We start from the raw sequence: 26895 nt of genomic DNA on the forward strand, positions 1-26895 counted from the left end.
AGATGTAAGACGAATTAATTACCTTTTACCTGACAGAAAAATAGAGGGGGGGGGGGATGACAAATGAAGTCGTGGCACATTTAGATATATTATGAAATGTAATTTTAAACGTGTATCACCCACTGACCTCTTCAGATAGGGTTAATGAAAACATAAGCGATACATCATTTCACAGCCAGGCAGTTCCTCTCTCTCTCTCTCTCTGTGTGTGTTCAACCAAACAAGATTTTCTGGTTTATCTTCAAGTCCACTCTGCGTTCCAGAAAGGTGGTCATTCGTTTTGTCTTCTCAAGCCTGATGACAGTTGTCCACGGACAAAATGAATATTCTCTCCCTGAACACCACTTTTATACTTTAAAAAAACATTTGAGTGAATGCAAGAAATCCCAATTGCGGTTCTCCCAGTATGAATCACCTGTCTGGTCCCCCTCTGAGGTTCAATAAACCACATGCGAGCAGAGTAATACTATACCCTGTGCTGCCCAGTCCTACTGGTCAATTCAGTTGAGACTAACGGACACTGTGTCCTTCTCTCCTTTCACCTGGCCTTAGCTCTGCAGTCTGCACAGGGTGGTGGCTTGCCTTACGTAACACTGAACTGCACAGGCAAGTGTGTGTGTGTGGTGTGGAGCGCAGCACAGCCCTCCCTGGGTGCTGGCTCAGGCGACAGAACGAAGAGATGGCCTTGCTGTAACCTTACCTCCCGCATTTAGAATTGCACCGTCGGCGTGAACCCACGCGCACACGCCTCCATAAAAATGTACTTGGTCTTTTTTTGTGGCTGGCTAATGACGCTGCTGGATGATTCGACGTCATCCCTCACCCGCACAGCGGCTGTTAGACAAGACCGTCCCTCGCGTCTCCTCTGGCTCCAGCGACTGAGTAGGATAGGACGGTGAGGATAGATACACTCTAATATGCTAGCTAGATGACACGTTCAGCGTATTGCTGCTAACGCCTGTCCTTTTCAGAACAACAGACGTGCCTACGGTTAGGGACTAGGGCAGGAACAGTAGCTGTGTGCCTCTCCTAAGGGCCCTCCGGGAACAGAAATGCAAAGACCAGGGGAGATGGGAAGTGTCTGGGCGCCTCACTTCCTTTTTCTGAAGTTTTTAACCGGGGGGGGGTTTGTAGGTAGGCAAGTCCTTAACGCCTCACATACCCAATGTTCTACGCCCATGATTCCTGTCTCTCGCTTGCTCATTTTCCTTCCGCCTCAAACCCTCACTCTTGACTACTTTCTTTATTTCTGTCCACATAACCACTGTCTCCCTCTCACCCCCCCCCCCCCCCCGCCTGCATAGCTGTGTAATTGACTCTGTGCTGCAGTGCGCTTGTCAGCTGTGCCTTGTCATTTGTTTCAATTATCAGCCATCCGACATGGCGCAGCTACCACAGATGGAATGAAGAGGAGAGGAAAGGCAAAAGTTTGAGGCTGAGGAAGCGGACTGTTGCACATACAGTCTCATGTGTCCCACCTCCACAGTACACTGGTAACAGGACTTTGCACATGCAGGTCTGGCTATTACAATCGCTAGAGACTCCCAAGCAGTGCCGTCGAAACCAAATGAGCTCACTCGTTAAGGTGGAGCTCATCTCCCCTGGAGTCGGCCAGGTGCTTCCGACCAGCCAGCCAATCACAGGTTTGTTTACACCTGGGCAGTTGGATGAGGTCATGGATGCCCCCCCCCCCCGGGTGTTTTTGGCCTAGCAGATGATCTCATTGATTCATAAAAGGACTCGGATCATATTATCAGGCCCTTCCCCCGCTACGGGGGGGGGGGGGGTAGGCCATGCCTCTCGACACATTGCTGATGTGATTGGTCTACACCGTGGAACCTAGAGCTTACCATTGGTTAGTACCCATTGCTATGGGGGGCATGGATGTTCAGGGACTCCCACTTCTTCTTCCTTTCACCGCATATTGGGTACTTATTGATTTTTCAATCTCACTCCTCCTCACAGCCTTTATTTCCCTATTCGGATGTGAATGGGGGCCTCTGCCTCATCCTTCCTTGATCATTCAGCCCCCATCTGCCTGGGTGGGAGATTGAACGAGATAGGAGAGCATGTGTTTGCGCTAGTATGTGTGTGTGTCCCCTACATTTTCAACTGTCTGTTTTCCTAGTCTATATGTTTTGTGCGTCTCCAGGCTGGCAGAGTGAAGTGTGTCTGATGTACCCATGTGTGTTGCGTGAGGTGGGCAGGGCGTGTCTGGTCTCAGCCATCCTAACAATGCCCTCCAGGAGGGAAAAAAATATGCTTGGCTTGGTCCTGGAATCCATCATAACATACTCCTCTCTTTGTCTAAACACTCCTGTCCCTTTTCCTGTCCGCGGTCATAAATAACAGTTACACAATCTCTTCATGAATAGGGCCCCAAGCTTTTCCTAAACAGTCTACATGGTGTGGAACAGCTCTGGACCCGAGTTACGTTGTTTCTTTTGCCGCACAAGCCATCTGTTACGTGTCAGTAATTCTTGAGGAGCTTGTTCACCTGGTTAGTGATTTGCGTGTGGTATTCCCTGACAAGACAGGCATGCACTACGGTGAGTACTCATCAGTCATGGCTAACGGACGGAAACCTCCAATAGCGCAGTTGCGGCGTTCTTCCCGACAGGAGACAATTTGGGTCATAAGATGGACAATAGATTTGTAAAAATAAATAAAAATCTCTCCAGGCAGTTCTGACCAGTATCACAATTCTCAAGTAGGCACAGAGATGTCTCTTAATGCCCTTTTTAACAGTGGATCCAGCGCCTATATTGTGTCCGAGGTAGAGCCTATGTTCTTTGGCTGAGAGAGCAGTAAGGGCTGGGAATCGCCAGGGACCTCACAATACTTGGGCGCCGATACGATATGCGTGGCGATTCTATATGCATCTTCTGTGATTAAAAAAAAATAATAATAATATTGCGAGTCGACGTGCCGAACATGTTTGCTCACCACGTCTGCTGCAGCGGGATGAGAGCCATGAGAAGATTGGATCAGTCATGGAAGTAAAAGTGCCAAAAACAAATTGGCTTTTTATTTTTATTTTTTTCTTATAAAGATGGAGAACAAGCTACGAATGGAAAAACCCTGGAGTTTTGGGGCAGGTACAGCAAATTGGCGCAAAAATAATATTGCGATTTATTGTCAGCTATCACTGGAGAGTCGTGTCAATGGGTGTTAGGATACATTATCCACGCAAACAAACCCAGTGAGAACACATGCTGGCTCTGTGTTAAAGTGAGTTTAGTCTACATGTCTCTTGTGGGCCAGGAAATGATCTGGAGCGTAGACTCTCTAGGGAGGTGGGCCTTTCAACCTCTCTCTCTCTTTTACCCCCCACCCCCCGCCTCTCTCTCTCTCTCTGTCTGTGTTATTGTTTTTGGTCACATGAACCATGAGAATGGTTACACAACATCCCTGGAAATGGAAAACAGGGATTTATTTTGGAGGAAATGGACATGTTTTTGGGCATAACATGTGACTGCGGTCAGTTGACTTCAGTGTTGTTTGAACAATTGCCAGAGATGGTATCAGTCCTTAAAACGGGGGGGCTGGCATATTGTTAGATTCGATTAACTTGAAAATGGATCTTGACATTTGGATTCTTTTGAACTATGAGATGTTTCTAATTTCTCACACATTCTGTCCATTCTTCCTGTCATTTCTGTCAGAAAACCCCCGTTTCACTCACCTACACATTCAGACTGGAATGAGAGGTATGTCCATCCCTGTGTGTGTGTGGCCCTCGTTGGAACATAGTGTACATATTTGGCCATCTCTAGTGTGTGTGTGTGTGTCAGGGCTTGGAACTGCTGGAGGTCTGCATGCACATTCCCCCTAGTGGAAAATCTGTGACTAACGGCCTGGTTTAGAAGTTAATGTGCTGGAGCAGAGCAGCCATGCCCAGCCACTACGACCACCCTACACCATATTTCCTAAACCCCTTCACCCTACTCTCGCTACCTCTTACTCTATACTCCTTACTACCTTTGCCCTGTGTCCTTCTCCCCTGGAAGGTTTTAAACAATTCCGTTTATGGTTGAATGTTTTTCAAAATGTTGACTTCCTCCGCTCAGATTGCAAGGTAGGTGATGTTTCTTTGCACAACGGGAACTGGCCTTTCTCTCCTGCCGGAAGGAACAGTGGCTGGCCTTTTCTCCTGCCGGAAGGAACAGTGGCTGGCCTTTCTCTCCTGCCGGAAGGGACAGTGGCTGGCCTTTCTCTCCTGCCGGAAGGGACAGTGGCTGGCCTTTCTCTCCTGCCGGAAGGGACAGTGGCTGGCCTTTCTCTCCTGCCGGAAGGGACAGTGGCTGGCCTTTCTCTCCTGCCGGAAGGGACAGTGGCTGGCCTTTTCTCCTGCCGGAAGGGACAGTGGCTGGCCTTTCTCTCCTGCCGGAAGGGACAGTGGCTGGCCTTTCTCTCCTGCCGGAAGGGACAGTGGCTGGCCTTTCTTCCTGCCGGAAGGGACAGTGGCTGGCCTTTCTCTCCTGCCGGAAGGGACAGTGGCTGGCCTTTCTCTCCTGCCGGAAGGGACAGTGGCTGGCCTTTCTCTCCTGCCGGAAGGGACAGTGGCTGGCCTTTCTCTCCTGCCGGAAGGGACAGTGGCTGGCCTTTCTCTCCTGCCGGAAGGGACAGTGGCTGGCCTTTCTCTCCTGCCGGAAGGGACAGTGGCTGGCCTTTCTCTCCTGCCGGAAGGGACATGCGGGATGCTAGCGTACCACCTGGCCAAAAGCCAGGGAAAATGCAGAGCGCCAAATTCAAATAAATTACTATAAAAATCAAACTTTAATGAAATCACACATGCAAGATAGCAAATTAAAGCTACACTTGTTGTGATTCCAGCCAACATGTCAGATTTTAAAAAGGCTTTTCGGCGAAAGCAAACGATGCTATTATCTGAGGATAGCACCATAGTAAACAAAGAGAAACCATATTTCAACTCTGCAGGTGCGACACAAAACGCAGAAATAAAAATATTATTCATACCTTACCTTCGACAAGCTTCTTTTGTTGGCACTCCAATATATTCCATAAACATCACAAATGGTCCTTTTGTTAGATTAATTCCGTTGATATATATCCAAAATGTCAATTTATTTGGCACGTTTGATCCAGAAAACACCGGTTCCAACTTGCTCAACGTGACTACAAAATATCTCAAAAGTTACCTGTAAAACTTTGCCAAAACATCTGACTACTTTTGTAATACAACTTTAGGTATTTTTTAACGTAAATAATCGATACAATTGAAGACTGGATGATCTGTGTTCAATACAGGAAGAAAACAAACTGTAGCTAGCTTTCTGGTCACGCGCCTCTTATCTAACAGTACACTTCAAGTGACCCTTGTTCAAGATGGCCGTACCACTTCATTACACAAAGGAATAACCTCAACCAATTTCTAAAGACGGTTGACATCCAGTGGAAGCGATAGGAACTGCAAGAAGGTCCCTTAGAAATCTGGATCCCCAATGAAAACCTATTGAAAAGAGAGTGACCTCAAAAAAATAAAATCTGAATGGTTTGTCCTCTGGGTTTCGCCTGCTAAATAAGTTCTGTTATACTCACAGACATGATTCAAACAGTTTTAGAAACTGAGTGCTTTCTATCCAAATCTACTAATAATATGCATATTGTATCTTCTGGGGATGAGTAGCAGGCAGTTGAATTTGGGCATGTGTTTCATCCGGACGTGAAAATTACTGCCCCGTCACCAAGAAGTTAAGTGCATTCGGAAAGTATTCAGAACCCTTGACTTTTTCTACGTTTTGTTACGTTACAGCCTTATTCTAAAATGGAATTAAATTATTGCTTTTTCCTCATTAAGCTACACACAATACCCCATAATGACAAAGCAAAAAGTTTTTTAGAAATGTGTGCAAATTTAATGCAAATAAAATATGGATATCACATTTACAGAAGTATTCAGACCCTTTTACACAGTACTTTGTTAAAGCACCCTTTGCAGTGATTACAGCCTCGAGTCTTCTTGGGTATGACACTACAAGCTTGGCACACCTGTATTTGGGGAGTTTCTCCCACTCTTCTCTGCAGATCCTCTCAAGCTCTGTCAGGTTGAATGGGGAGCGTCGCTGCACAGCTATTTTCATGTCTCTCCAGAGATGTTCAAGTCCGGGCTCTGACTGGGCCACTCAGGAACATTCAGAGTTGTCCCGAAGCCACTGCTGTGTTGTCTTGGCAGTATGCTTAGGGTCGTTGTCCTGTTGGAAGGTGAACCTTCGCCCCAGTCTGAGGTCCTGAGCGCTGAGGACTTCATTAAGGATCTTTGCTCCGTTCATCTTTCCCTCGATCCTGACTCGTGTCCCAGTCCCTGCCTCTGAGAATCATCCCCACAGCATGATGCTGCTTCCACCATGCTTCATCATAGAGATGGTGCCAGGTTTCCTCCAGAAGTGACGCTTGACATTCAGGGCAAAGAGTTAAATCTTGCTTTCATCAGACCAGAGAACCTTGTTTCTCATGGGTCTGAGTCTTTTAGGTGCCTTTTGGCAAACTCCAAGTGGGCTGTCTTGTGTCTTTTTACTGAGGAGTGGCTTCTGTCTGGCCACTCTACCATAAAGGCCTGATTGGTGGAGTGCTGCAGAGATGGTTGTCCTTCTGGAAGATTCTCCCATATCCACAGAGGAGCTCTGTCAGTGTGACCATCAGGTTCTGGTTCAACTCCCTGACCAAGAAGGAAGAGTCTTGGTGGTTCCAAACTTTTTCCATTTAAGAATAATTGAGGCCACTATGTTCTTGGGGACCTTGAATGCTTGGGGACCTTGAATGCTGCAGAAATGTTTTGGTACCCTTCCCCCAGATCTATGCCTCGACACAATCCTGTCTCAGAGCTCTACGGACAATTTCTTCAACCTCACGCCTTGGTCTTTGCTCTGACATTTTTAATTTTTAATTTTACCTTTATTTTACTAGGCAAGTCAGTTAAGAACAAATTCTTATTTTCAATGACGGCCTAGGAACAGTGGGTTAACTGCCTGTTCAGGCACAGAACGACAGATTTGTACCTTGTCAGCTCTGGGATTCGAACTTGCAACCTTTCAGTTACTAGTCCAACACTCTAACCACTAGGCTACCCTGCCGCCCCATGCACTGTCAACTGTGGGACCTTATATAGACAGATGTGTGCCTTAATGTTTTGTCAACTCACTGTACATTTACATAAACTTAAAGGGGAATACCTGGTTAGTTGTACAACTGAAATGTGTCTTCTGCATTTAAATCAACCCCCCCAGAAACAGAGGTGCGGCGGGCTGCTTTAATCGACATCGTCTTAAATCTCCAAATTCCACCGTGTTCCCGCCCACTGGCCGCCTGTCCGCTGCCCTATACACATGCAGACTTCCTGAGCAAACATGGGCGGCGCCAGCTACCATCTCTCTCCCTCTCTCTCTCCACCATCCCTTTCTCCCTCCGCCCTTTTCCATTACGGAGTCCTGCTTCCCTCTATTTGCCCCTCCATCTCTCCCTCTTGCACAGTCTCCCCCTGTCCCTCTGCTTTCCTGTGAGGACAGGGTGGGGTGTGGGACAGCCTGTGTCTCTCCCTCCTATTTCATCCTCCCTTTTCCTTCCCTTGCACAAAGTCCTTCTCTTTCCCTCAAACTCTCCCTCCCTTCCGCTCTCCATTTGTTACACAAGCCTCCTCTCTCTTCGTGCCTCCCTTTGTCACATTCCTCCCTCCTTCCCTCTCTCGTTAGTTGTCCCTCCCTCCCATCCCTCCCAACTGCTACACAGAGCCCTTCTCTTTTTCACTCATCCAGAGGTGTAAAGTACTTAAGCAGTACTTTCAAGTATTTTTACTTAAGTTGTTTCTTAGGGTTTCTATACTTTACTTTGCTATATATATTTTTGATTTACTTTTACTTTACGACATTCCTTAAGAAAATATTGTACTTTTTATTCCATACATTTTCCCTGGCACCCAAAAGTACTAGTTACATTTTGAATACTTAGCAAGACAGGAAAATGCTTATGAAAAGAACATCCCTACGGCCTCTGCTCTGGCGGACTCACTATAAACGCATGCTTAGTTTGTAAGTTGAGTGTTGGCGCGTGCCCCTGGCTATCCATACATAAAAATAAAAAAAAACAAGAATGATGCCGTCTGGTTTGCTTAATATAAGGAATTTGAAATTATTTTTTACTTTGATACGTAAGTATATGTAATACCAAATACTTTTAGACTTTTACTCAAGTAGTATTTTACTTGGTCACTTTTACTTGAGTCATTTTCTATTAAGGTATGTTTTACTTTTACTCAAGTATGACAATTGGGTGCTTTTTCCACCTCTGCACCCTTCTTCATGCCTCCCTCTACCTCTACCGTCTCCCTCTATCACAATTCACGTCCAATGCTCATAAGAAACGTGATGGTGACGATTGGGGTGTGGGGATGAGGATGGCCAAACCGTGTCGTGCTGAGGTTAACGGTACCCACTGCCGTCCCCGTCCCCGTCCCACCCACCGATTTAAGGCAGCCCTCGGCACCTCTGATTCAGAGGGGTTGGGATAAATGCCGAAGACACCTTTCAGTTGAATGCGTTGTTGTTCACCTGACTAGGTCTTCCCCCTTTCCCTCTGACACGAGGTCTGTGTTCGACCTGGATGCCCTTCTGTCTAGTCGTCTGTAGTTCAACTGCTCCGGTAGCAACACACATGAAGTTGCTTTTAAAAGAAAGTATGTCTCACTTCCTCTCTCTCTCTTTTAGATCAAAGTTATTTTATATATGTGTGTATGTGTATGTGTGTGTGTGTGTGTGTGTGTGTGTGTGTGTGTATATATACTACTGTTCTAAACGTGGTAAGTGACATGAAGCCAGCGTCTCCTCTTTCTGTGAGCCACAATACTAGTGGAAACCGACTCGTTTAGTTTTTCCAGCCTTGACTGGATGCTGGAGCGTCGAGCTGTGAATGTGGTGGGTTAGGTTCAGCTTTCAGGGAAAGATGTACACACACATCATACAATACCCTTCAGCATCCCTCATAGGAACACACCTGGAAATGGAGCATGGGAAAACGTTTGTCAGGGTCTGTGCGTAGATACAAAAAAACTATGCTTTTCCACCGGGTGGGTGGGTACCAAGGCCTTATTCCCTTTGACTGGCGAGGCCTCTCACCTACTCTCCCTCCAGGAAAAGGATAAAGTAACACATTTACCCGTAGGTTCTGATCTAAGGTCAGTTTGTTTAGGTTAAGATTGGAAAGAAACTGATCCTTGGCCTGAGAGACAAATGTATATCTAGGCTACATTAATGCTGACTTTTGGTATTGTACTGAAATATCAACTGCAGTGGCTGGTAATCTGCCTGTAGGTGGTGCTGTTGTTTTTACAACGCTCCCCTCTGAAGTGAACACTCGATGTTCAACAAGTACTCTCATGCTTAGTGTATAAAGTCTGCACCCCCCCCATTGTTGCCAAACCAAGTATCTTAAGACGAGATTCAGAATGGTACGATCTGTTTCTGCTGAAATGATCGTCTGGTTTCAGTGTTGTTTTTTTTTCTTCCCCCGTACAGTTTTAGAAAAGTTCAGTCGGTGGGTGTGATATGTTTTTAGGGAGTACGTGTGTCCTGACTCGACCCCACTCCCCCCCCACGGCCCTCCCCAAGTTGTCGTTACTGGCGTCTATCATGTTATTCCTGAGAGAAGAACATTCTTCTCGTTGTTGTTTCACAAGCACTTCTGAGAAATGGGAAGACTGTGGCCTTGGGGAACCTATCCCTCTCCCTCAGAACACCAGGCGTGGTGACACACTAGAGGGGAAATAGACGGGTTTTGTCTATTTTCTTCAATAGCTCGTCTTTGTATCTGCCATTAATGGCTGACTGCCATTGAGGGATTCCACCATTTTAAAGTAATGTCCATGCTGAAATGGGTTCAAGCCATCCAGAGCCCTCTTTCTACCTCTATGGTCACCACGCACAGCAGAGATGAAGAATCAGTCTACCTGTCTGTCAAGTGATCATTCAGCAGACATACCTGGCACCGGCTGTCAAGGTCAACGCAGTATTTTCCCCACAGGTGTTTGACAGGAGGTATTTGGGGAGTTTTGTTTTCAAAATGGCTGCCGTTGTATCACTCAGTGGTGCTACACACTGGTGGTGGGTGAGTCAGAAGCTGACCCCTAAGAGCAGATCCAGGATCTGCCAAGCTTGACCCCCCCCCCCCCATTGTAAGTAACCTCCAGCAATTTATCAGGAACAGAACATCTCCTAACTGACCTTAGACCAGAGTCTTAGGTTAACTGCCAATGTCAAATATACAGGCAGTGAACCCGACGTGTTCGTTTCGGCTCTCATTGCAGAAGTCTACTCCCCTAAGTACAGCTCTAGGATCTGCACGTTCCATCCAAACCTTAACCTTATTGACCATTTTTCAAGCCCATCTCATAGCTGACCATCTGTCCTGGGGTCCACTGACCCTGCAATGCTGCTCTCATTCCAGCTAGGGTTGTGACGATACCAGTATCGCAATAAATAAAAATTCCCATGGCAAAAATGAAAGCCCAAATGTCTTTGGTCCTTTTTTAAAAACCTGCTGTATGTAAAATATTGTTTGTTATAGCTTGGGGGAAAAATTTGGGGGGGGGGGGGGTGTGTTTCCAACATTGGGGCTGTTTTCCTAAAGAAGTTGTTTTTGTTTTCTTGCCACGATACTAACGAGCATCGCGAGACTTGTTGTATCGTCCCCGGCTCTAATTCCAACCTCTCAACCTAAAATACGGCCTGCCAATCCCAACTCGGAGTTGATAGGCAGAGTAAGAGGGATGAAGATGGGTTTTCTGACGGAGAGGGGTTGGAAGAAGACAAATGGAGGGTGAAAAGAGAAGGCAAAGCGATGGGGGTAGAAGGAAAACCCAGGGAGGAAATGGAGAGTGAGAGACAGACGTTTGGTTGCCGTGGTGATGGCCAGGAAGTGAGTAATGACCTGGATGTTTTGACTGAGTGAGGCTGAAAGCAGCACGGTGAGGCTTCTCCTCTCCCCAGGAATGTAGGGAGAGTACAGAACAATGAGCAAGGGCATACTGCGACCCCCCCCCCCCCATTACTCTTCTCTTTAAATCCGTTCCCTCTCTCCTCCCTGACCCCTTCTTTATTAAATCTCCTCATTTCACACTCCCGCTTTCGATCCTCACTCTCCTTTCGCTTTCCCTCATCCACTACCCATCTCTTCTTTCACCTCTTCGCCCTCGCTTTCACCCCTGTCTTTTTATCTTCCCCCTTCGCTCCTCTTCCTTCCTCTTCGCCTCCCGCTACTTCCCGTCCTCTAACCCTTCGCCCTTCCCATCCCGTTACCACCTGATATCATCACAGTTAGTCCAAACTGAAACTGTAGCTATGGAGATAGAAACAGACAGACGTGAGAGGTCTTGTCGTTGTCATCTCGTCCGGCTCCGTCTTGTCATCGTCCTCTCTCTCTCCTTCATCGGTCACAACTCCGAAACTGTTCACAAACAAAGATGGCTTCCCTTTCCTTTACCACTCTCAAACATCCTCTGGTGCCCGGGTTCCACCTCCGAGAACCAGCTCCAATCCTAGAAAAATGAGCTTGCAAGAATGTTGTTTGACCTTTCACAGTCTTTGTCAGTGATATTAATGGGGCTATAAATGTGTCTGTAATGAAGCAGTTGACTGACATTTATGGAAATGACGTTGAATGTTGAGAGGAAGTGTGCGCCCTGGGAACGTGCACCATCCAAAGTAAACGAACAGAGGTACAGACAACTTTTGCAATGTGCCCTTGTTCTTTAGAGGTGAGATCCTGCCCCCCCATTTCTCCTTCCGCGAATGCTCCTCTCGTCCCATCTCTGTTCTTTCTCTCTGTTCTGTCTTTCCTTTGTTTAGCCAGGCTGGGGAGGGATTAAACAAGGGATGACATGTCGGTGCACGCCAGCCCCCCTCCGGCTGGAATGCAAGGCATGAGGCAGAGTAGATCAAGGTAGAGGGGGAAAAAATTGTAATATCTTCTAGCCCCATAGGTGGCCACTGAAAGAAATACATACCGAGAGATGGGAGATAGGGGTGGTAAGAGAAAGAAGCAAAGGTAGGCAAGTTTACTCTGTAAAATCCTATGTTTTAGAAACAATACACCTGTATAGACAACTAATGAATGACCCCATATCTTGAGTTCAAAGTGTGTTGATAGCAAAGGACCGTTTGCAGTTGGCCCTCGTTTAGCAGCCAACACACGGTGTATTGTAGAGGGGCTGAGTTGAACGTCTGAGGTAGTGTGTCAAGCAAGTTCAGCAAACAAGGTTGACCTCTTGTCAGTTTAAAGGGACACTCCCATTGACTTGCTACTTTGCTGTGTTTGCTAAGGGCAATTCCACAATAACAAAATTAAGTTTTGGCTGTTTGGCATACATTTTTAAGTAAAAAAATAATAATAAAAAAAAACCCATTTGATTTTAAAAGTTTAACAAAATATACAACTCTATGCGCAATGACTAATTTGAACAATTTCCACAGAAAATAAATTTAGCGGAAGGACTGTGCAGATGCGAACTTTAACGAAATTACAGTGAAAATCTCCCTCCAGGTTTTTATGCGTGTTTCCCCCCCCTCCCCCCAAACAAAATTGAAATACTTGCTCTGAATTAAGATGACAACATGTCTGCAGAAAGGGTGTCAGCTATGACACGGGCCCCCTTGAGTTTGGTTATTGAACTACAGGAAGAGAAGTGGAGTTACACCCGGAAACAGAATTACGTCATGGGTCCCTGATCTGTAGTACACAGAAATAAGTTTGGACATCCAGTGCAGTAAAGTATAGTAACATGGTGTTTTGTGCCCTGGTTGGCCTAAAACCTGGACAACGCTGGGACAATTGTGCGCCGCCTCATGACACAACCTGGGATCTAACCTGGGTCGGTAGTGACGCCTCAAGCGCTGCGATGCAGTGCCTTAGACCGCTGTGCCACTCGGGAAGCCTTGTTGTAATGTTTAAGTCACTCAAATATCACATGAATACACGTTAGACATGGCAAAATGTATAAAATTGCAAGAGAATTAAACCTGCTAAATTCTCTGCGCCCTATGACAAAATTTTGTAGAATGGCAGTAAATGAGCTTTAAGCCTGCAAAATGTGCTGTCCACCAATAAGAGGAGCGTGAGCGAGCATTGCTCAGTGGGTACGGATTAGAGGTCGACCGATTAATCGGAATGGCCGATTTTAATTAGGGCCAATTTCAAGTTTTTTGGGCATAATAATCAATAAAACTCGATGTTTTTTTCAATGACGGCGGAACTGTGGGTTAACTGTTAGGGGCAGAACGAATTTTCACCTTGTCTGCTCGGGCGATCCAATCTTGCAACCTTACAGTTAACGAATCCACGCAATAACGACCTGCCTCTCTCTCGCTGCACTCCACAAGGAGACTGCCTGTTACGCGAATGCAGTAAGCCAAGGTAAGTTGCTAGCTTGCATTAAACTTATCGTATAAAAAACAATCAATCATAACCACTAGTTAACTACACATGGTTAATATTACTAGATATTATTGAGCGTTAAATGCGTTGCATATAATCTGACTGAGCATACAAGCATACTTAGATATCTGACTGAACTGTGGTCGGCAGAAGCAGGCGCGTAAACATTCATTCAAACAGCACATTCGTGCGTTTTGCCAGCAGCTCTTTGTTGTGTGTCAAGCATTGCGCTGTTTATAACTTCATGCCGATCAACCCCCGAGATGAGGCTCGTGTAACCGAAGTGAAATGGCTAGCTAGATAGCGCGCGCTAATTGTCGTTGTGTTGCTGGTTCGAGTCCAGGGAGGAGCGAGGAGAGGGACGGAAGCTATACTGTTACACTGGCAATACTAAATTGCCTATAAGAACATCCAATAGTCAAAGGTTAATGAAATGGTATAGAGGGAAATAGTCCTGTAATTCCTATAAGAACTACAACCTAAAACTTCTTACCTGGGAATATTGAAGACTCAAGTCAAAAGGAACCACCAGCTTTCATATGTTCTCATGTTCTGAGCAAGGAACTGAAACGTTAGCTTTCTTACATAGCACATGGGGCGGCATGGTAGCCTAGTGGTTAGAGCGTTGGACTAGCAACCGGAAGGTTCCAAGTTCAAACCCCGAGCTGACAGGGTACAAATCTGTCGTTCTGCCCCTGAACAGGCAGTTAACCCACTGTTCCCAGGCCGTCATTGAAAATAAGAATGTGTTCTTAACTGACTTGCCTGGTTAAATAAAGGTAAAATTTAAAAAAAAAAAAATATTGCACTTTTACTTTCTTCTCCAACGCTTTGTTTTTGCATTATTTAAACCAAATTGAACATGTTTCATTATTTACTTGAGGCTAAATTGATTTTATTGATGTATTATATTAAGTTAAAATACTGAATCATTCAGTATTTTATTAATTGTCATTATTACAAATACATTTTTAAAAATCGGCCGATTTTAATTGGTATCGGCTTGTTTTGGCCCTCCAATAATCGGTATCGGCGTTGAAAAATCATAATCGGTCGACCTCTATGGATGCTGGTTACAGTAAATGGAAAGAGAGGGCTCATGGGTAGGTGTCAGTAAGAGCTGGGAGAGGTAACATTAACTGGAAGGGGGGGGGTGTTTGAAATTTGGTCAGCCCACCCTGGCCTTGATGTTACCATCCACAGGTGGACTGGACTAAATCCATCATAGACGTCTGTTTGGATAGAACGGTACCATACCGTAAGTTGAGCACAGTACAATTCATGACTAAGTACGGTCCAGTCCAATTCATTACAATAAAGAAAAGTGACAGTAACAGGAGACTATGAGCTGAACTGGACAGTATGTCAGTGGAAGAGAGGACAGTAACAGGAGACACTATGAGCTGAACATAAGTCAGTGGAAGAGAGGACAGTAACAGGAGACACTATGAGCTGAACATAAGTCAGTGGAAGGGAGGTCAGTAACAGGAGACACTATGAGCTGAACATAAGTCAGTGGAAGGGAGGACAGTAACAGGAGACACTACTATGAGCTGAACATAAGTCAGTGGAAGGGAGGACAGTAACATGAGACACTGATCTGAGCAGAACAGTATGTCAGTGGAAGGGAGGACTGTAACAGGAGACACTGAGCTGAACATAAGTCAGTCGAAGAGAGGACAGTAACAGGAGACACTATGATCTGAACAGAACAGTATGTCAGTGGAAGGGAGGACCGTAACATGAGACACTATGATCTGAACAGAACAGTATGTCAGTGAAAGAGAGGACAGTAGCAGACCGTTATGGCACAGTAATTCCGGTACGGTAGTTCTGTTACCAATTTGGTAGCGGAATTACAAGTTTGAATCACTTAGTTCATAAACAAAGTTGATATCAGTAAAATTATTGAGTCATTGGTAGGTCTACCATTTACTTTGTACTTCTGTTGTCCGGATTTGCCTTTTGTACACACACACACACACACACACACACACAATAAATACTGTTACATACACACACTGGCACCTACTGGATTGCATTTCCCTGGCAGGTCACAGGGTTCAGTGTGTGAGTAGATCCTGGGCCTATAGGAACTCCCACAGATATTAAGACCCTCAGCCTGCACTGTTTTCACTGGCTAAGTCCTTACTTAAACACACTGTGTACTGCACACTCTCACATACTACACACGCAAAGACCAGAGAGTCACCCAACTCCACTGCAGCGTGGGGGGGTGCCCAAATTCTGCCATTCCATTGGTCACTATACCAGTCATTCAAGGTAATTCTACAGTGCCATTGGCTATATCATGGGGTGGGACTAAGCTGTTGCCAGGCCCGATGCCCGTCTGCTGCTGTGATACATTGTTTTGCTGTGAAGAATCTGTGTTTTCTTTGTCTTAAAATGGTGGAATGTCTGTCCGCTGAGCAGGGGACCAGCCAGCTCGGCCAATTTTATTCCAGGGGACAAGGGTACTAGCTGTTAGTTTTGATGTCAACTACGCACGTTTTGGGTGGAGATTGGAAAACACCTTTTTTGTTAACATGAACCCCATTTCAAAATGTTTTCTCCAAGTTATTTTACATAGCCTACTAATTGACTAGTCAAGTTTCGGTTCAGTTTTGGCCAAACTTTTTGACGTTGGCTTCGTCACGTTCTATTCTGAGTGGCTGTGATTGTCGCGTCCTTCATCGTGGCAGAGTGAATCGTCATTTTTATTTTTTTCCTTCACCGGCATTCTCGTTACCACCACACCCTTTTCTGGTCCCTGTCGTAGGCATAAATAACATGAAACGCTGTCATTTTTCCATACCGCTGTTTTTTGGTTTTGCTTGCGTTCTCTCTCGAGTTGGATGATGGTGATTATAGATGGTTGATTGAGCATCAGCCACCAGTTTGACTTTACCTCACCTCACCGTCATTCCAGGAGCAGCCAGTCATAAGTCCTGGCTGTTGACGTCAGTGTTTCCAGCAACCTTCTTGCGCAACTCTTTTGTTCTCCCTCCGTTGTAAGTTTAATGAGCAACGTGTGTTCTTATTGAATCTGGCCCTCAAAGCAGACACTGTGGTTTCCAGGGATGCCTTGAAGCTGTCTAAGTAGGCAAGAAGTCTCCCCCCTATCCGCTGATACTTGGTCAGAGATTTTCTCCCCCCCCCTGCTGCTGTCCTTAAGTGTCATGACTCTCATAGTTTACTCATAGTTCGCCACTGAGCAATCCAAGAGAAAAAATAACATACGTTTGCAAGAAAGGGGATATGAGCCAGATCACATCAGATGGGTCTACTGTTTAGTGTTATGGGCTAGCTAGCTACGTGCTTGTTCAACAGATTGTGATTCGCGCTATGTGAGTCATATCGTGTTAGATAACATTGGGGAAGAGGACCTTTTTGTTTTTTTACTTACTTTACTGAGGTTGGTTTACATGTAATCTAGTGACGTGAGATCATGTTTGTTCCACAAAATATGGTTTATGTCCGATGTCCTAGGTGTGCGCTCTTCCATGGAATGGCGAGAGAGCATGAGAATTTTCAGAGCGTGAGTTAATGGTTTATGGAAGGTTTAGGTGTGTGTGTGTGTGTGTGTGTGTGTGTGTGTGTGTGTGTGTGTGTGTGTAGTATGGTTAAACCAGGTGGCACGGTGAGTGGTGCCATGTCTGGTCTCGGAAGGAGCTGCCATTGGTGACGTCAGCAGTAGCTAAGAGTCAGTCTTCTCTCTGTCCGGTACACGAAGAATGTGTCTGACCGCAGTTTCCACCCATGTCAAATCTTAGGCTATGTGAGAATGGTGTTTGTTTGTCCAATTTGTAAGTCGCTCTGGATAAGAGCGTCTGCTAAATGACTTAAATGTAATGTTTGTGTGAACGAGTCCAACTTGTAGGCTCGGTCTGTAGTCAGGGGTTTTATTTCTACCTGGAAGGCCACTATGTTGGGTCACGTAGGAGACCGTTGCCAACTACATTAGCCAACATTTTTTGGAACTCCAGAACCGACAGCAATTCACTAGTTGTAGTTATCAGCATAATTTAGACCCAAATCAGCTCATGCACAATAATGGATTAGTACTTTCCAGCAACTGAATTGCTTTTTAACTCCAGGAATAATACTTCATTAAGTTGTCTTTGACCTTGAAGCCTGATTGAGCCCTCGGTCTTCAATGGAGTTCATTCTGAATGCAGAGGCTCTGGCTATGGCCCAGTGGTCTTGAATGGCTGCCTTCTATTTTAGGTAACTGCTGATGTAATAGCTGTAAGCAAATGGATGGAAACTTTTTTGTTTTTTTTTGTTTCCATGACATTGTTTTTCACTTCAGTGGTCACCACCTCAGGTAGGGCCTGAAGCTGTTTAGAACTGTTCACCCATGGCCCTCTCTGTCCTCACCACCTCTTTAATCTCTCCCCTTCCCTCTCTCCCCCTTTCACTCTGGTCAGTAAAGACCAGGCAGAGGCAGGCTGAGGTTATAAATAGCTCCTGAGAAAAGGCTCTGGCCTGTTCTGGCCCCTCTCTCTCTCTCCTCACCACAGCAGCAGCCATTCGGAGTGATGACCCTAACCCCCCCCCCAGTGAGATCTGGGCTGGGGCCAGTCGGGGAGACATGTCTCCCAAGAAGGAGCCATGCTGGCAGAGCGTGCAGATGGACCTGTACATGGCCCTTATCAGACCACCTCACTTTCTGATACTTGTAAGATGTACGTGATAGGGGTTCACATCCAGCACACAAACAAGCAGGGTCTCTGTCTCTCTCTCGCACACAAACATGTAAAGACTTTTCAAACGCACTGATTGACCCTGACATACTCAGACCCTTACACACTGACTGTCTGTTATATATATATACACACACACACACACACTAGGAGAGAGCTGAGCTCCAGCCCCCCCTTCCCCCCAGATTAGTGTGTCTTTGTGAGCGTCCATGCTACAGCAATCCGCTGGTATGTCTCACATCTGCAGCTGCAAGCCCACTGGTCCAGCCGGAGAGAAGGGGGGGCAAGGAGAGAAACCTGCGCCCATATTTATAAAGTGTCTCTGAGTAGGAGTGCTGATCTAGGGTCAGTTTGGCTTTTATATCATAATAAATTACATTATATTGACGGGGGGGGGGGGGGGGTACTTGATCCTAGATCAGCACTCAGATGCTTTAGGGATACCAGCCTTGGTCAGAAAAGGGGTCAGAAGAGATAAAATGGAGGGGGAGAGTGAAAGATGGGGAAAGAAGTGTCTGAGGATAGTGGGGAGAAAGAAAGATGTATAATGCCTTTTATTTATCCACGATCCTTTGACGTAGCCTGAGACTTTCTTTTTCCTTTGTCTGTCTTCACTTTCTTTTGCCGTCATAAGGCCGTCTATAGTAGGTCTATTTCAAGATTGCCTTGTACTCTCAATGTTGAGGATCGATATCAAGTCCAGATGGTGTAATGCCTCTATTCAACCCGACATCAGACTTGCGCCGGGAACTCAGCCGCCGCCTCAGCCTTGACACAAGTTCGTTAATTGGAGGCTTTTCCGAGCTGATTTACCTTACCGGTACACTGCCAGTCCTGTTGTGCCAAAGTCAAGTCGCTACATGGCCATCTACTGCTCATCTCATAGTGAGGTTTGAAGTCAACCACAAGAATGTGGCCTCGCCGTCTCAACATGTACCCTGTCGTGAACCAACCGCGTTCTGCTCTCGTCAGGCCTCCCAATGCGGCTGACCTGTCTGGTGAGATGACTCGAGGCCTTGTGCAACAACTCTCTAGGTCATGGCTGCCATCTAATTGTACATTTTAATTGTTTGTGATTTTTAATTTTAGGAGCTGTTTTTATCCAGCTGGGTGGGACATAGTAGGGATAGCCTCAGGCTGAAGAATATGAGAGTACTTCTGTTTTCAACTGATTATACCACTTTGTGTTTACAGGATGTTTTTGGTATTTAAAAGTTGTTACAGTACAGTAACACGACAGGTATTACTATGGTACAACAAAGTTACAACTCGTAGTAGATGGGGTATTCATCCCACAGTGTGAACATTATTAACTAGAGTTACATTTGTAACCGTTATGGCTCCGTTGTAGCACAGAATCCTGTACCGCGTACCCTCCTTCAGAATACCTGGCTCTCTTTTTTTGTCGCCACTTTTGCGACAACGCTTCAAGGAAGAAGATGGACCACGTCCGCATGAGCTGTGACGCCCTTCATTTCCCTGGGCGCCGATGACGTGGATGTGCATTAGGGCAGCTCCCAACTCTGTTAAAAATCATTCAGTTGGTCAAGTGACTAAGTGTCCCCCCTTTTCCCTTGTTGTGGGGGTTCTGTTTCGCACCTCAAGGACTCTCCTCTTCCCGGATTGGCTGCATGTGGAGAAGGGGGGGCGGGCAGTTTGCGAGAGCCACAAATAGGTTTTTCTCTTCAGGTCTTTCGTAACGTTAGCCGACCGTCAAAATTGAAGTATTTAATTTTGCAGCCTCTTCGGAGAGGAACGGTGTGGCGAGAGACGTTGTTTTTGAAAAAAATATATTTAAAAAATCTTCCCCCATTCAGTTATGGTCGGAGATTATAGTCCCATTTCAGGAGAAAATACGGATATGCACTCACAGAGGAACTCGAAAAGCGGATTAAGTTGTAAAATGGTCCTTCAGGCGGTGGGCAAAGTGTTAAGGTAAAAAAAATAACCGTGTTTTTGGAGTTCACTTTTCGTCTAGTTTTGCTGGTTGAGACCCTACTCCTCTAATGTGGAGGCAAGGCAGCGGTCGGCTCGTTCGACGGTACGGCGTGACAAGCAGCGTGTTTGGTTTATAGTGGAACTTTCCAGCAGAAGGAACATCTAATCAATAGCTGATTTTGGGAAATACAATTTGGTTTAGGCTACATTTTGGAAGACGCGTCTGCTTTGCAATTAGAAAAATACCGGGTTTCTAATGATCAGAATATGCTTGTTGGTGTGTTTTTAGATGTACATTTATTTTTCTCAATTAGAATGTCAGTTTCGGAAAAAATATGAACGAAGTAGGCTCTAGACTCACTGTTAACGTGATACGGTAGGTGTAGAAGCAACAGTGTCCATGGTGTGTGTGTGTGTGTGACGACCAACATCGCTACCATGTGAGAAGTATGTAACGTTAGCCAAGTACTGTCCTTTTCATGTCGTTCAACATTCGACTCTAAATCAGTTCTTGGTTCGACGCGGTGGCAGCAGCTATTGGATGCAGGAACATATCGTTTCCTAAGGTCTGGCACTGAACATAGCGCCCATTATTTTCTTTAAAAATTCTGTCAACTTTATCACTGCAAAGTAGGCGCAACTTGCATTCCTTTAAACATAGGCCTACTGTTTTCTCGTCGCAGTGTTCTTTACAGCTCACAATTTAAAAAAAGGAAATTGCTGCGTGTCTTAAACAGCAATTACAGGCGTTTCGACTCTCAGGTTCCAGGTTAACAGCAATTCACTAGTCGGTGGAATTTGGTTTGGCTTCCAGCATTCAGCGACAGCTCTCCCCAGCAAGACTGAACAAGAGCAATGTGATATGTCGTCTCAACCACTGTAAATAATTAAAGCCCCGACTTCCGTTTGAACCAATTCAAACAAAAACATTGCTTACTTAGAGGTGTTTTGGATAGAAATATGTTGATGGTCCTACATTCTCTATATAAAACATTACAACACAACTTTTTTTTAAAGCATTTGTAGGCCACCTGTTTCAGTATTGCATACTACAGATGTGACTTAGACTTAAAATCATGTCTGATCCAAATAGTATTAGTATCGAACGTGTTTGTGGGTCACAAAACATACAACAAACATACAACAACAAAAACAATCACAGACCCACTCTCAGAAATCATCCCATGAAACACTCTAGCACTATGTGGAAATATATTGAAGTAACCCATGACAACACTCTGTCTGTATGTGCATGGCTGGAAGTAGACACCTTTTATTTTATTTGACCAGGAAACACTCTTTTAAACACTAAAGGCTACAATTCTACTTTGTTAAGTCACAGTTTAAAACTTGTTGGCCCAACCATGGGGCCTGTCAGTGTGGCTTTTCCTTGTGAAGTCTTTGAGAGACATAATGAGGCTAGTCTTTCATGGGACAGAGTTGACAGACCGACTGACCATGCTGGTTAGTTTCCCTTCTCTTACCTCCACCTAAACGCTTGGAAACATTCAGTCCCAATTATGGAACCTTAGATAATAGTACAGTATTGGGATACTTCAGGATTTTGGCAATAAGGCCTTTTATTTACTTCACCAGTCTGATGAACCCATAAATACAATTTGTATGTTTCTGTTTCCATTTACAAAGGAGGTTAGACGGAGTTTCCCACGGCAATGCTAATTGCGCTGGCACAAGTTGGCAACTTCCTTCAAACTGCACGCAGTCATAAAAATGGCGTCCACAAGTTCATCTGAACCTGGGGAAGTAGATAAGAGCCTCATTGCCAAAATCCTGAAGTATCAGTTTAAGAATGCCCATCATTTTAGGATTCCGTGCTGTAAGAATTAATTATTGTACAGTACATCAGTCACAAGAATGCCATCTGCTACTGTAATGTACAATACAATGTGTCAAACCTATCAGGTAATGACAAGTTCTTCGGCATGCCCCACCTTTCAATGGAGCTAGAATGCCACAGTGATTGCAATCGGTTGATGCATGTAGCCTACACGTACCGCCTTTTAAAAATTAACTTATCACCGTCAAGTGGATTTTCCAGTTCAGTGACCATTTGAGGAAGAATAACAGAAGGGAGACTATATGGCAGCGTTTAGACAGGCAGTCCAATTCTGATCTTGTTTTTGCTATAATTATTTTTGTTTGCCCAGCTCTGAAAAAGATCTGTGATTGGACAACAACAAACAAAAAACAATTTTGTGGGAAAAATATCAGAATTGGTCTGCCTGTGTGAACTTAGCCAATGAATACATAGTTCTCATTGTTCCAATGTAATTTTTCACGGCATTCAATATGCTTCTTTTTTTTTTTTTACCACCTGAAAGAATATTCCTTTCGCAGCAGTGGGGGGGCAGTGTTGTCGTTTGGTTCTTTGATCTGATCTATAGGCTATTCATTGAAGTAGCCTATTTTGCATGGATAACCACAAATAACCTCAGCCACTGCTTCAAATAGTAAACCAAACAACAAGAATCCACCCAAAAGTGTTTTGTTTAGAAGTAATAACTAGTAATTATAGGCTATTGTGAAATGGTAGAACCTACAGTAGCCAACTAGCTAGCCAAGTGTTTTTTTTTTCTTTCTCCGTGACCAAAACATAACATTCTATTTTTAGCTCATATGGGAATGAATACACAAGCAGCATATTGAACTCCAAGTATAAGAGTATTTGCCTGGGCATATTCTTTTATTATACATTTGATTATTTCACGTAAAGATCTGGGAAGCTAACAAGGCTAGCTTGCTATGTTTTTAGCCAGGCTGCCAGCTAGCTTCTACAAGCAAGGGAAGGCGACTCTTCTTTGGTTTCACAAAAACAAAGACAAAAAAACAACAATATTGATATTGCTCCCGATTGTGAATGGGAGTGGGACCAGCGAGGCTATCGTGTTTCCAAAAGGTGTCCGCTACTTCAAAAATCCCACTCCTCACATGCAGTCAAACACCTAGATCAATGGTGTGAAGCTTGTAAGCTGTTCTCCCCCTCACACACGTCTGTTGTGATGTTGAAGCCCTTACATTATAGTTTCAGCGGGGGTTCTTTGTGGGCTCAGCGGGGCATTGGGGCTCTGAATGGGGTTTAGCCCTATTGCAGCGCACAGTCATGGGCTGGATGGGACCCCCAGCCTCCAACACATTGGGTTCTGTCAACTGATCCTGTATGCCATGAAGGGAAATGTATGTGATTGTAGGAAACATGGCATGAAAACGCACATTCAACTAGGTTACGAAAAACAGACTTTTTAGAAGACTATTGAAACAGGCCTCGGGGCAGTTTGGCTTTGACTTCTAAAAGCAGAAGAAATCGGAGAAAGAAAATCTAAGAAGACTGCCATTGTTGCACATTTCTACCTAGACAAGCTGAGTATGAAATGTGTGGAGATTCCTGCCCTTACTCCTCTCTCTTTATAGCCATGGCTTGGTTTGCTCGGCCTGCTCCTCTGTCTGTGGTTTTCAGGGGAAAATAACCATTTGAGAAGTATACTCAATTTAGATGCCTGAAATAGATCTAGGGCTGTCCCCGGGAAAAAAATTAATAAATCTTAGTCGACCGAGAGTTGTTTGTTCTTTCGACCAGTCGACTGGTGGAAATGTAAAAAGTGTATTTTTTTCCATACAGTGTGTTTGGAAAGTATTCAGACTTTTCCCACATTTTATTTTACAGCCTTAATCTAAATCAGATTACATTTTCAATCTGAACACAATACTCCATAAAGACAAAGCAAAAACTTTTTTTTTGCGTGTGCAAATTTATAAAAAAATATAAACCTCACATTTACGTAAGTATTCAAACCCTGGCCAGGTCTTGAGCGGTGCCTGGTTTCCTTCAGATGTGACGCTTGGCATTCAGGCCAAAGAGTTCAATCTTGGTTTCATCAGACCAGAGGAATCTGGTTTCTCATGGTCATAGTCCTTTTAGGTGCCTTTTGGACAAACTCCAAGCGGGCTGTCATGTGCCTTTTGGCCACCTCCAAGCGGGCTGTCATGTGCCTTTTGGCCACCTCCAAGCGGGCTGTCATGTGCCTTTTGGCCACCTTTGGCTGTCATGTGCCTTTTGGGCAAACTCCATGTGCCTTTTGGGCAAACTCCAAGCGGGCTGTCATGTGCCTTTTGGGCAAACTCCAAGCGGGCTGTCATGTGCCTTTTGGGCAAACTCCAAGCGGGCTGTCATGTGCCTTTTGGACAAACTCCAAGCGGGCTGTCATGTGCCTTTTGGCCACCTCCAAGCGGGCTGTCATGTGCCTTTTGGCCACCTCCAAGCGGGCTGTCATGTGCCTTTTGGGCAAACTCCAAGCGGGCTGTCATGTGCCTTTTGGACAAACTCCAAGCGGGCTGTCATGTGCCTTTTGGACAAACTCCAAGCGGGCTGTCATGTGCCTTTTGGACAAACTCCAATGTGCCTTTTGGACAAACTCCAAGCGGGCTGTCATGTGCCTTTTGCTGAGGCGTGGCTTCCGTCTGGCCACTCTGGACACCAGATTCTTCACAGGGAATCCTTTACATAGTATGGAAAAGCAATACTTCAAGCCTCAACTTCTTTCTACTTGTCAAACATAGAACTGATTCTGTATACTGGCGGTTGGGGGGGGGGGTGGCTTGAGACCATGTTTGGGATGTCTTACTCATTGGTAGGAAGAAGTTTGGTCCAAATCGAATGTTGGTAGTATATTTGTTGACTATTACCTGAATCCTATAACTAAACATTTGGGTGCAATCAATTTGCTTAATTTCTCAGATCAAATTATATTTCAACAAAATTAATCTTTCAGGGATGCTTAATCGTATCTGTTACTAACTACCTATTGACTTTCTATTGATTTTCTTTTTGGCCTCTAACTGACTTTTTCGGTTTGTTTCTAGGGCTGTGGTTTCAGATATTTTTTTTGGTCAACAAAGTACAAGAACATCATCCAGACATCTGTTCTTTATCGGTTGTCGTCTTGTCTCCCCCTCCTCTACCCTCACTGTAGATACTGTAGGGTGGTTTTACCCCACCGCTGTTCGGCTGGTATTACATTACATTATCGAATGAAAACCAGGTGGTGAGAAAAGCATGTTTCTCTGGTGTGAAACTCCCCCCCATACCAGAGATACAGGAAGCATGGTCGGCCGGTGCTTCGAAAATCCATCATAACTACCCTTCAGAGAAAAGGGGGGGGGACGACGACTGCTCACGCTGTCTGGCTCAACTTTAATAGTACACATTCTTCTCCCCAAATCATTGTGGGGTCCATGTGTTAATTCCTTCTGTTTAAGCTTGTGGGGAGTGTAAGCTGTTCATAGATCTGCGCTCGCGTGTGTGCTAGAAGCCATCTTGTTTACGGTAACCGCGTTGGATGGATGCTGAAAGCTATTCCCTGTCACAGATTGCATTAACCACTTCCATCTGCAAATCATTAGATGCCTCCACAGTTCACCCAGCCAATTTTAAGCAAGAGTTGTTGCGCTCGGCAGGCAGGCTCTTCTGGCTGAGGGGGGAAAGTCAATACATGGCTACAGTTAGCGATAATGCGCTATTAAAAACCAGAGCTGTTTTTGCTTCCAAGTCTTTTAAAGTAGCAGTATGTGCGTCAGTGTAGGTGGAATTAGCCCGTTTCCCCCGTTGAGGTGATAACTAAGCATGGGGGTGGCAGGTAGCCTAGTTGTTCGAGAGTTGGACTTGTAACCGAAAGGTTGCAACATCAAATCTCCGAGCTGACAGGGTAAAAATCTGTCGTTCTGAACAAGGCAGTTTAACCCACTGTTCCTAGGCCGTCATTGAAAATAAGAATTTGTTTAGAACTGACCTGCCTAGTCAAATATATGAAAAGCACAGGCCTAGTGGTAGATGCGTACAAAGTCGCCAAGTGGTTCGACTCAACGGTTGCTTAGAAAATAAACCACTGTTAGCGTAATGCATGCAGCCTTTTTTTTGGTAGCGCTTTTAGTCGAATGCCTTTCGGGCTAATTCCTCTGCATATTTGTGTAACGTGAGGTTATTAATTGGAAGCAGACTGTTTGGGGTGGAACAGTAACAAGCCTGTCTCGTGTTGTACCTGCCGAAGGCCGCCTCTCCTTAGCGGGCTCCTATTGTAGTCCTGAACGCTGCACAGTCAGCTTTCAGTCGTCACACAACTGATTTCTTCTAGGCCAAACGAGTTGACTCCCGATAAGGAGGATTGGGGAACTGCGCTCACTTCACCGACATGGTTGGCACTCTGAAAACCTCTGTGAGCACACCGTTTCGATTGTTGATAGTCTATATGGACTTTCTCCACTTGAAGAGTGGTGCTCACAGGCACTGGATGGTCCATTCCAGAAACAAAACGATCCACACAAGTTCTGAGGCGAGAGAATGTCATGTTTGACGTATTTTATCCCTCATTTATTCTTTCTCTTACCCTTTTCCTTCTTTACTTCTTTTAATGTAGACCTGTCTCTCCTATCCCCCCGCTCACCCGTCCCGTCAAGCGCCTCAGGCCCTGCACTCCCCTCTCCAACCCCTTTCATCTGGCTCTGCCCTTTCTCTTCATCTTTCTGTGCCCTCTGCCTGTTCTCTTATCTAATCTCATCTTTCCCACCCCGTTTCCTTTCTCCACTATTATACATTTGTGATTACTCTCTCTCGCTCTTCCCATCTTACCATCTCAATCGTTCCTCCGCTCTCTTTTCTTATCTCTACTACTACCCCCCCCCATAAGGAGCAGTGAGACAGGTGTATGTGATCCATGTATCCACATGTCCTGTCATGTGAAACAGCTTATCGCCAGCCATTAAGGCTTCATCTACAGATATTATCAGAGTACACACGTTT

At 45.2% G+C, this 26895-nt stretch overlaps 1 protein-coding gene across 5 annotated transcripts in view; it reads left to right on the top strand.

Annotated features, from left to right (window-relative positions):
* LOC135509584 (MOB kinase activator 2-like) overlaps positions 1–26895 on the top strand; it is a 96512-nt gene that overhangs the window by 58337 nt on the left and 11280 nt on the right. Inside the window, exon 1 of one of the 5 annotated variants that reach the window (XM_064930359.1) lies at positions 12005–12054. The exons of 3 other annotated variants lie outside the window; for them this stretch is intronic. In XM_064930359.1, coding sequence (XP_064786431.1) covers positions 12020–12054 — 35 coding nt within the window. In that variant the 5' untranslated portion in view covers positions 12005–12019. Of the gene's footprint in view, positions 1–12004; positions 12055–19741; positions 20082–26895 lie in introns of those variants that run through there. One more of the 5 variants, XM_064930356.1, reaches the window with a different exon arrangement.

Source organism: Oncorhynchus masou, chromosome 22, assembly GCF_036934945.1.
Source record: "Oncorhynchus masou masou isolate Uvic2021 chromosome 22, UVic_Omas_1.1, whole genome shotgun sequence".
NCBI lineage: Eukaryota > Metazoa > Chordata > Actinopteri > Salmoniformes > Salmonidae > Oncorhynchus > Oncorhynchus masou.